This window comes from Chiloscyllium plagiosum, unplaced genomic scaffold (assembly GCF_037043375.1).
Source record: "Chiloscyllium plagiosum isolate Xiang-an unplaced genomic scaffold, Cpla_swu_hap1 HiC_scaffold_35, whole genome shotgun sequence".
In the NCBI taxonomy this organism is placed as follows: Eukaryota; Metazoa; Chordata; class Chondrichthyes; order Orectolobiformes; family Hemiscylliidae; genus Chiloscyllium; species Chiloscyllium plagiosum.
Genome location: NW_028270173.1, coordinates 22,534,544 through 22,545,452, shown reverse-complemented (window position 1 = coordinate 22,545,452; position 10,909 = coordinate 22,534,544). Strand labels below are relative to the sequence as shown.

Genomic DNA, 10,909 nt, shown 5'->3' with positions numbered 1-10,909 from the left:
TATAAAAAAAGCAGAGGACTTGGAAATAGTAACAGGATCTGACATAAGGACTTACAAAAGAGAAATCATATTTAATAAATTACTCGAAAGTTTTGAACTGGTCGATTTGATTGGAAGTTACAATGGCTGTGCTTCACTTGGACTTTCAGAAACGTTTTAGTGATGCTCCATATCAGAGAGTAGCTGTAAAATGAAAGCGTTAAGGATTGGAGATAATGCCCTAATATGGATAAGGAACTGCTTAGCGGGCAGGAAACAACAACATATCTTTTTATCAGTGGCAAACAATGAGTAGTTTGATAAATGTGGTTGTCCACTTTGATAACATAAACAGGGAGGCAGATTATAATTTTAATGGTGATAGGTTGGGAAATGAGAAGGTGCAACAAGTTCTGGGTGTTCTTGTACACCAGTCCTTGAAAGTAACAATAATCTTTTATATACCTTGCATTATTTCAAAGGATGCATTTATTTTCTTTATATCATTTCATGTTCAGGCCTTTCAGCTTTATGACTTTTGCATCCTTCCATTTGTGACATAAAATCCATTCTAGTCTCACATGTCCTGTCTGTCTAATCTCCTTCTGAATTCTCACATGACCAGCTCCCTCCATGCAATGGGCAATATGAGACATCATTGACATCTGACAAAACTGCTGCCTCTTGGGTCTTTGATGCTTGAATTGATACTTGACAAAGTAAATATAGAGAGGCTGTTTCTTCTTGTTGGGAATTCTAAAAGGTCACTGTGTTAGGATAAATGACAACAGATGTAAAATAAGATGAGTCGAAATTTCATTCCATAAATGTCATCAGTCTGTGGAATGTATAGCAGATGCTGGGACATTGAGTGAATTTCAAGAGGAGGTAGACAGATATTTAATTAGTCATGGGTTATAGTTTTACTGGTGCTTAAGATGAAAAGCGAAATTGTATGATTTGTTGACATGAAGGGATTTATCAGCAGCTGACTCTAAATTACAGCACTTCCAGACGTTTATTGAAGAAAGGAATATAATTTGAATAAGTGCAAAAGTGACAGAGGAGTTTTTTTTTTGTTTCTTTTTGAGAGTCCTTGTAGGGAGAAAAAGGTTTTCTGGCATTTAGGACTAGCGCTATCAGATATAAAAGTTATTCATTTAGTTGACAGGAGCAATATTAAAATAGACAGCTTGCCAACAGGAAATGTGAGCAAAACCAATGTTAAAATGTCCTGATAGAAATACATTTGAGTAAAATGTGATTGCTATGACGATCAGTGTATTTTATATATATACATATAAAGCCATTCCTGTTGGTGAGTACCGTAGAAATCATGCTAAGAAAAGTTTTCTGAACGAAAATGAAAATGCCTCTTATGAATGCTTTTTCATTTTTCACTGGATACAATGTCTAAACCGAGGACGAGAAGGGTAAGATTAGAAAGTTGCAACTGAGGGCTCACGTAGCACAGTTGTTGGAGCCCTCTCTCTCTGGGCACAATGGCCTGGGTTCAAGTCCCATTTTCTCTAAAACCGTGACATGGCAAAGGTTGATTTATAAAAAAAGGAACTTGATGCTTTGTATCTATCTCCTGGATTACCTCACTCTCCACAAACAATTAAGGTCGGGCCGAGGCAATTAGTTCTCACAGTGGCCCTCTTAGAAGTCAGAACTCAAGTTTGAGAGACAGTGGCTCTGATTATCTGGTGATCACAGAGCTCATTGTTAGTATTGCTCAATAACGGGATATTATTAACTTGTTTGTTAGAGGTGGTGTATTTAATGAGATCTGTTTACTCTCTCAGTTGAAGACCGGCTTGTGTACAAATTGATGGCATTGCCTCATTTCAACACTTTCCACTTTCACCTCAAAATGGGAACAGGGATGCTTCTAATAGGAAATGCGGATAAAGGATTCCTTTGTAGGTTGGTGAGCCATGACCAGTGGAGGTCCACAGGAATCAGTGTTGGGGTTGCAACCTTTTGCTATATATTTGTATTAATAACTCAGAGGAAGGAAGTGAACGTGCTATCGCTAAATTTGCAGATGGCACCAAGAATGGGTGGAAAGACACATTGAAAGAGGGATATGAGCAGGTTACAGAGACACATTGGCAAGTCAAGTAAGTTGGTAAAATGTTGACCAGTGTGTACAAGGTGGGAAAATGTGAAGGTATTCATTTTGGAAGATAGAATTAAAGAACTTAGTATTATTTAAATGGGAAAAAAACTGCAGGAAACTGGAGCACAAAGGGACTTGGAGCTTGAGATAGAAGGTCATCTGACTGAAAACAGAAAAAATTGGCGACCATTGAATCTCCAAAACTGCAGGATGAATTGTCAGAGATATGGAAGCAGTGACCAGTTCAATATTGAAAATGGGCTGAGAATGAGACAAGGACAATTCTTAATCCTAGTGACAGTGAAGAAAAGGCAATTATTTCCAATATTGGAGAGCATTCGTTTAAAAGAGAGCTTGCAGTGGACATGTTCCCTTGTATCTTCTATCCGTCTACTATTAAACAGTAAGGGTTGCAGGATTGTAAAATCCTGTCCCAAGAGACGTGGTAAATTGTTACAGTGCATCTTGTAAATGGTATACATTGTTGCATTTGTGCGTTGGTAATGCAGGGAGTAAATTTTTAAGGTTCATCAACGCTTTCTGTTCATCAACCCAAGCCTGTGTGTTATCCAGATCTTGTTACATTTGTCCAAAGAATGGCAGATGGAGCTTAATTTTGACAGATGCAATGTATTGAAATATGGTAAGGCAACGATGGCAGGACTTACACATTTAATGTTTGGATCCTGGGAGTGTTGGTGAACAGAGACTTGGGGTCCAAGTACTTAGGTTTTTGAAAGTAGCGTCACAAGTAGACAAATCAATGAACAAGGCTTGCCTTAATTGTTCAGAGCATTGTGTAAAGGAGTTGGGGCATCATGTTGTGGCTGTATAGAACATTATTAAGGCCACATTTGGAATACACAATGCAATTCTGTTTGCCCTGCTTTGGCTGGAATATTATAAATTGGAAATGGTGCAGAAAATGCTTACAAAGACTTTATCGAGACTTTATCGAAAAGGAGAAACTGAATGAGGTTATGAATGAGGCTGAACTTATAGAGGTTTATAAAGTCAGGAGGGGTATAGATAAAGCGAACAGCCAAGGTTTTTTCTCCAGGATATGGGAATCCCAGTCTGGGATCTGATTCCATGCTGTATGACTCTCTGACTGACTGTTTCAGTTTCTGTGCAATTATGAATGGCACTGAACATGGTTCAATTATTAAAGAACATCCCCATCTTTGACCTATGGTGGTGAGACAAAAACTATTATCTGTTCCCATATTTTGCGTGGACACGTTACCTCATTAATAAGTCCGAGATGATTCTGACAGGATATAAGCAACTCTCCAAGAGCTAAGTGAAGGCATAATATCGTCGACAATGGGATGATGATCACATCATATTCAACATGAGCAAGGCATGTTGACAGCGTAGAAAAGGAGAGTGGCTGTGTTGTTTAGTCATTGACATACATGTAGTAAAATTGAATTATTAAACATGTTTATTAAATGATGGTTATCGTTCTTTTAAAATTGAGGGTGTAAATACCACACTGAAGTGCTTCATTGGAAAACAAGTCCGACAAATCTCAAAGTCATCACAAAGGTTAAAGACATATCTATATCTCTTTGTTCCTTCATTACGCCCTCTGCACAATTACCTTTCTTTCTATTTTTCTTGAAACAGCAATTACAGCAATCGCAACCTTGGTCCATTTGCCAAGTGACTTATGAATAGTTGAGACGTCAAATCTGATCGCAGTGGTGCACTACTTGTCATATTTTGCCACCCAGAAAAATGCCTATCTATGCCTACTCTCTGTTTCCTGTTATGCAGTCAAACTTCTCTGTGTGTCAATATGTTGTTCCTTACGTTATGAAGTTGAAGGTGTGTACTGGAGCTTTAGGGGAGAGAGTGAAGGCCATTTTGGCAGTGGGAGTTTGGAGGCACCTGCCATGCGACTGACTAGCAGTCTTAGAGTATCTTGAAAATTGAAAATATGCAACATTTGGCTGCTATGTTTACAACTGTTCAAATTTACCCAAACTGTTTAAATTATACCACAAGATACTAAAACACAAAAGAATTAGAATTTTACTGTTTTGACAACATTGAACCAATGAGACGATCTAATGTTTACGTTATATTGAAAAAAAGATGGTTTGAAAGTTAGGGAGAGAGCGACAAACTGTCATCATCAGAGTAACTTCTAGCAAAGCACTCTCGATGAAAGGTGTCTTTTGATCTGAAATATCTTTGCAGCAAAAGACTGATGATGACCCAGAGAGATCTACAGCCAGAGGAAGACAAACACCAGAGACGACAGCTGCTGTGTAGTTTGAAAATTATGTCGATGCAATTTTAATAGGGGCTTTTATTGCATCAGTACATTGTTATAGAATTGGAGGTAGGCACCTTTAAGAGAAAGAAGGCTGATATTTCACATAGTTGTTGTTTAATGTTCTCTTTTAGAGTTAAAGAATAAATTAATATATTTTTTCTTTAGCAGCATTATTTTAATAGGTACAAGTTATTTTCTTTGTATAATTTTACGTTCGGTACTTTCAGATTTATGAAGTTCTTTTCTTCTATTCCTCCCTAAAACTCGTTCTGCCCCCAGATATTCTGTCCCTTCTATCCCCTTTTAAATTCCCACACGATCACCTCCCACATTTTACAGTCTGTGTTAGACATCATTGGCATCTTCCAGAACTGCTGATTCTTGCATCTTAGATACATCACTTGATATTTAACAAAGTAGAAACAGAGTTTCCTCATGTTGGACAATATTGAACAAGAGGTTACTGTTTTCGGATAAGTGGTCAAAGATTTAAAATACAGATAAGGAGAAATTTCTTTCTGCAGAGGTCATGAATCCATGGAATTTGTGGTGGACGCTGGGACATTGAGTCTTTCGAATACGATATTAAGATGCTTCTAAATGATGCCATTTTCATTTTTCACCAGACGTACAAACTAAATGGAAGAAGGGAAGGGTAAGATTAGAAAGGAGCAAATTTGGGGCTCATGTAGCACAACTGTAGTTAACTTCTATCTTGGATAGAAGACCTGAGATGAAGATCGACTTTTGCCAGATCCCTGTCAAAGCGTAAGTTGATCTAAAACACTTAAAATTGATGCATTGTTTCTACTTCTTGGACTAATTTCCTCTCAGTGCCCGAGTAAAGTTGGGCTGAGACAAGCAGGTGTCCAGTGGCCCTTTGAGAAATGACTGTCATGCCTGGGACAATGGCCCTGATCCTCTGAGGTTTACAGAGCTCACTGTAAATATTGTTCAAAGATAGGAGGCATTAACTTGTTAGTTAGAAGTGGTGTGCTTAATGAGATGTGTTCTCTCTCACTGGAGGAGGGGCTTGCATAAAGTCAGAGAACATTTCATTGTATTTTGCCTCATTTTAGTTGTTTCTGCTTTCACTTGGAAATGGGATCACATGCACTTCCAATAGAAATTCTCTTTCCTGTTCTTGCAATCCTTGGAATTCCTGGTAAGTTGTTAAAAGCTTTGGTAACTTCTTTTCTTGTTGGTTCTGCTTTGAATTATGTCTCTGCAATTTGGACTTCTACTCCTCAAATTGATCTCCTTTTTATTGCTGAAATTGTCTGCTCTTTGTGACCATCGGTTTCAGTCTGGGTGCCTTGGTCCCGTCCAAGCTGATTGGTTTGGCAACAACTGCCTTCAACCTGAATAACGGGAATTGCAATGAAATGAAATGGAGTTATCAGAAGAGAACTGGGTGGAAAGATTCCCAGGAATGACAGCAAGCCAGCAGCAGTAGACATACATGGAGAGAAATCTTGACTTTTGACAAAAGTACACACTATTAAAGAGTAAGATTGTAAGAGAGGGATAGGCCAACCAAATTAAATTGGCTAATTTAATAAGTGAAGGAGAATATTAAATTGAAAGATGGAGCATACATGGAGGTAGAAGTCAGTGACAGCCTTGAAGACTCAGATAACTTCAGAACCCAGCAAAGGAGGACAGGAAAGATAATGATGAGATGGAAAATAAAGTATGAGAGCAAGCCAGCAAGGGGCATAAACACTGACTGTCAGATCTTCTTTAAGTATATAAAAAAGAAGGGAGAGGCCCAAGTAAATATAGCCAATTATAAAATGAATTGAGGAAATAATTACAAGGGACAAGGAAACTGAATAGTAGGCAAATAAAGATTTTGCATCAGTCTTTACAATGGTAGATACTTAAAAATATCATGCTATTCATAATAAAGAATGTGTTGAAAGAATTAAGTCCCAACTCCATTACCAAATAAGGAGTATTAGACAAATAGTTCCCCTTGCCGTGGTGCTTGTATCTTACAATCCAAAAGAGGCAGAGATATTGGATACATTAGTTCTAATTTACTGAAGTCAGTGGATCCCGGAGACGTACCAGGGCTTTGTAAAACTGACAATGCGACACCAGTGTTAGACATCATTGGCATAAAAATGGAGGGAAGAAAATGTGGGGTAACTATATCTATTGGTGGAATAGTATTTTAATCAATTGTTAACGAAGTTATGGCAGAACATTTGAAAAATCCTCATCACATCAAGGAAAGGTCAACATAGCTTGATGAAAGGTAAACCATGGCTGATGAGTTCATTGGGATTTTTTGAGAAAGTCTCAAGCAGAATGGAGACTGATGAACCAGGAAATGAGTTGTATTTGGACTTTGATAAAGTGTTCAGCAAGGTGTTTCATAAGACATGAGTGCATAGTGTTGCCTCCATGTTGGCATGGATAGAGAATTGGGTCATGACCAAGAAACCATGAGTGGGAATAAGGGATTCTTTTTCAGGTTGGCAACCCATGTCCAGTGGTGTCCCACAGGGATCGGTGCAAGGATTGCATCTGTTTACAATATATATTAATAACTTGGAGGAATGAAGTGAATTTAATGTAGCCAAATTTGAAAGCTACAACGAACATAACTGGAAATGCAGATTGTGAGAGGGATACAAACAGTTTAAGGAGAAATATTGACAGTTTAAGGGAATGGACAAAACTTGACAAATCGAATATAACGTGGGAAAACGTAATGTTGTTCATTTTGAAATGTAAAACAAAAGAACAGTGCTTTATTTAAATGGAGGAAAACTTTAGGAAGCTGAAACACAAAGAGACTTGGATACTTGTGCACGAAATAAAGAAATCTCTCATGGAGGTAAAACCGGTCATCAGGAAGGTGAATGGAATTGTGGCCTTCGTTTCAATGATGTTTGAATGTAAAAGTTGGGAAGTGTTCCTGCTATTTTACAATGTTTGAGGGTGACCAGATCTGTACAACTTTGAGCAGCTTTGTTCCTGTTATTGACTGAAAGATATTTTTTTCAGAGGATGTGGTTCAGGAAAGGTTCACGAAAATAATCCTAGGAGTGGACTGATTGTTTTATGAGCAAAGGCTATACAACTTGGAATTCTAATCACTGGAATTCAGACAGATGACAGAAGATTTCATTGACACGTAGAATTCTTAAGGGGCTTGACGGTAAATGTGAACAGGATCCTTCTCCTCATGGGAGAGTGCATTGGATACATCTGCTTTCACCTGAAAATGCATTTCTAATTGAAATTTTCGATCCCGTCTCTATAAACCTTCAAAATCCTGTTAAGTGGTTAAAAGGTGTTGTGTCCTTTTACTTGTCTGTTCTGTTTTGAATGGTCCAATAAGGAATAGTCTCAGAAAAACGAGCATTAATTTCAGGCTGAAATGAGGTGCAATTTCTAAAGATGGCTCAGTGCTTAGCACTACTACCTCACAGTGCCAGGGACTTGAGTTTAATTCCAGCCACGCACGAATGTCTGTGTGGAGTTTGCAAATTTATCCTGTATCTGCGTGGGTTTCCTCTGGGTGCTCCCGTTTCCTCCCACTGTCCATCTGCAGGTTAGGTGCATTGGTCGTGCTAAACTGCAGATGTGCAGGCGAGGTGGGTTAGCCATGGGAAATGCAGGTTTGGAGGGTTTGGTTTGAGTGGGATGCTCTTCAGTGTGGACTCGGTGAGGTGAAAGCCCCAGCGTTTTCCCAGTGTAGGGACTGTATTGTCTCAGAGAGTTGTGAGTGTTTGGAAATCCTTGCTGCAGAGGGGCAGAGGGTCCTGGTGCATATTTACAGCTGAGACAGACAGATTCTTGATGGTAGTAGCAGGCATTTAAGATGACCAAAATACACTTTTTTGGATGGAAGTCAACCATCAAAGAGGAATATAGGAACATGTGAATTATGAACAGGGATTCACCATTTGGCCTCTTGAACATATTCCAACTTTTAGTAGCATCATGGCTGACTTGAATGAGCTCCTGAATGATAACCGGCTCTACCTCCATGTGAGATTTCTGCATTCCATAGACCTCGACTCCTCTGTGCATCCAAAACCTACTGACCTTAGTTTTATCCACACAGCTCCCATTACCACAGAGGAAAAAGGATTCCACATACTAGCCAGCCTCTGAGAGATTACAAATCGCTGTACCTCTGTTTGAAATGGGAAACTGCCTATTCTTCAACAGTGTACACTAGTCTTGATCTCCCTTCTCAAGTGGAAACCACCTCCTGATGTTTCACTTTATCCAGTCCCATCAATATCTCACCTGTTTAAATAAGTGGAGAGGCAACGGCCGAGTGGAGGTGTCACTACCCAATTAATCCAGAGACCCAGGTAATGTTCTGGGGGCTCGGGTTTAAATTCGGCAGACTGTGCAATTTGAACTCAATAAAAACCTGGAAGCAAAAGTCCCATGGTAGCTGTGAATCCATTGATGATTGTTAGAAAAAACTCATCTGGTTCACTAATGTTCTTCAGGGAAAGAATCTGCCATCCTTACCTGGTCTGGCCGACATGTCACCACAGACCCACAGCAATGTTGTTGACCCTTAACTGCCCTCTGGTCAATTAGGGATGGGTAATTAATGCTGGCTTGGCCAGCGATGCCCTCATTCTATGAATAATGTTTTATAAAATGAAACCGCCTCTCATTTATTTATTCTCGAAAGAAAACTGGCAGATTTTCTTCACAAAATACCCACCACCATGAATGTGGAAACTGAATCTCATCCGAGCTGCTTCGATAGCAATGACATTTGTTTTCTTGAAACAGGGAAACTAAGTGGTGCAAAGTGATAACCAATTGTACATACCACTGTTGAAATTCCCTTCCGATTACTTCCATGGCAGAGACAATGGGTTTCAAATACGATGTCACTAATTTTTATTATTGTGCAAGTCCAGAATTGTACCCAGGGGTCTTGTGATTCCCTCCTCGGAAATCCCAGATGTTATCTCTGCTGGGCGTTTGGAAGCAATGGGGTGGCATGGTGGTTCAGTGGTTAACACTGCTCGATTCCAGCCTTGGACTGTCTGTGTGGAGTTTGCACATTCTCTCCGTGTCTGCGTGGGTTTCCTCCTATTATCCAAAGATGTACATGTCAGGCGAATTGGCCATGTTAAGTTGCCCATAGTGTTAGATGCATTATTCAGAGGGCAATGAGCCTGAGTGGGTTAGTCTTTGGAGGGTCGGTGTGGACTTGTTGGGCTGAAGGGCCTGTTTCCGCACTGTAGGGAATCTAACCAATCTCATGATCTGGATTCTTTTTCAGCAAACCTGTTGACAGTGTTGATTCTTTCCCAAGGGAAGTGCGGCCTTTCCAAAGGAATCAATCACTACATGACTGCCATGGCGACAGGAGATCTGATGGTCCTTAGCTTCAATGTGATCGTAAGCCAAGTCATCAGGCACTATTTCCCGAACTCCCTGCTGAACTACACTCCCGCCTGCCGGCTCAGTGCCTTCCTGCAAGGGCTCAGCCTCCAACTCTCCACCTGGTTCACCATCGCATTCACCTTTGACCGCTTTGTAGCAATTTGCTGCAACAAAATAAAGGTGAGATATTGCACTGAAAAAACAGCTAATGTGGTCATATCCATTGTGAGCGCACTTAGCATCATGGTCAACATTCCTTTGCCTTTTCGCTATGAGCCCACTCATGTTCTGAACAACATACAGTGGGGCTGCCGCACCATCACTGATTACCTCACTTCACCAGCAGGCGTAGCTCACCGGTGGATCACCAACATCTCAAACATGTTTGTCCCTATTCCCCTGCTGCTGCTGTTGAACTCTCTCACTGCCCACCACATCCTAGTGGCCAGCAGAGCTCGCCGGGCCCTGAAGGGCAGCAGAGGTGGTGCTGGGGAAATGAGCAGAGACCCCGAGCTAAAGAGCAGGAGGACCTCCATCATTTTGCTGTTTGCCATCTCCGGCTGCTTCGTGGTGCTGTCGGTTCCCATCACTGTCATCCACATCTGCGTTGGCGTTACCCACACGGTGACTTACCAAGGTTCAAACTCGCTGTATTTGGCAATCAGGTCGACGTTCTTGCTGTTGTGTACCAGCTCCTGCACAAACACTTGTATTTACTCACTGACACAAAGGAGGTTCAGAGAGGAGATGATGAATTTGCTGAAATCTCCCTCATCCCTGCTCTGTAAACCACGCAAATAATTTACGTTCGTTGGGGGGTGGGTGGGTGGGGTGGCAGGGTGGGGAGGGGGGAGGGGAGGGGGGGGGTGATCTAATGATAACGTCACTCGACCAGTAATGCAGAGGCCAATGTTAATATCCTGTGGACACGGATTCAAATCTCACCATAGAGAAAGGTGAATTTTCCGTTCAATAAAAAGTCAGCCTGATGGTGTCCATGTCACCATGTGTGATTGTAAGGCCTGAAATTTAATTTGACTCATATAAGGAGCTTCTGCTGGGCTGAATTCTGCCGTCTTTACCAGCTCGATGCTGCACGTGACATCAGATCCACAGCCATTTGGTTGACTCTTCAC

The 10,909-nt window shown here is 40.6% G+C and overlaps 1 protein-coding gene across 1 annotated transcript; it reads left to right on the top strand.

Moving 5' to 3' along the window:
* Positions 1–5,492: 5,492 nt before the first annotated feature.
* Positions 5,493–10,574, top strand: LOC148140463 (putative G protein-coupled receptor 139). The gene is made up of 2 exons (XM_087978878.1): positions 5,493–5,556; positions 9,703–10,574. Exons 1-2 carry the CDS (start codon positions 5,493–5,495, stop codon positions 10,572–10,574), a joined length of 936 nt encoding a protein of 311 aa, XP_087835004.1.
* Positions 10,575–10,909: the final 335 nt, after the last annotated feature.

Bases quoted from the DNA above. Each gene is read 5' to 3' on its own strand.
- LOC148140463 (XM_087978878.1), top strand. From the start codon at position 5,493: ATGGGATCACATGCACTTCCAATAGAAATTCTCTTTCCTGTTCTTGCA. The intron at 5,557-9,702 runs GTAAGTTGTTAA...TTCTTTCCCAAG, and splicing joins TGCAATCCTTGGAATTCCTG to GGAAGTGCGGCCTTTCCAAA.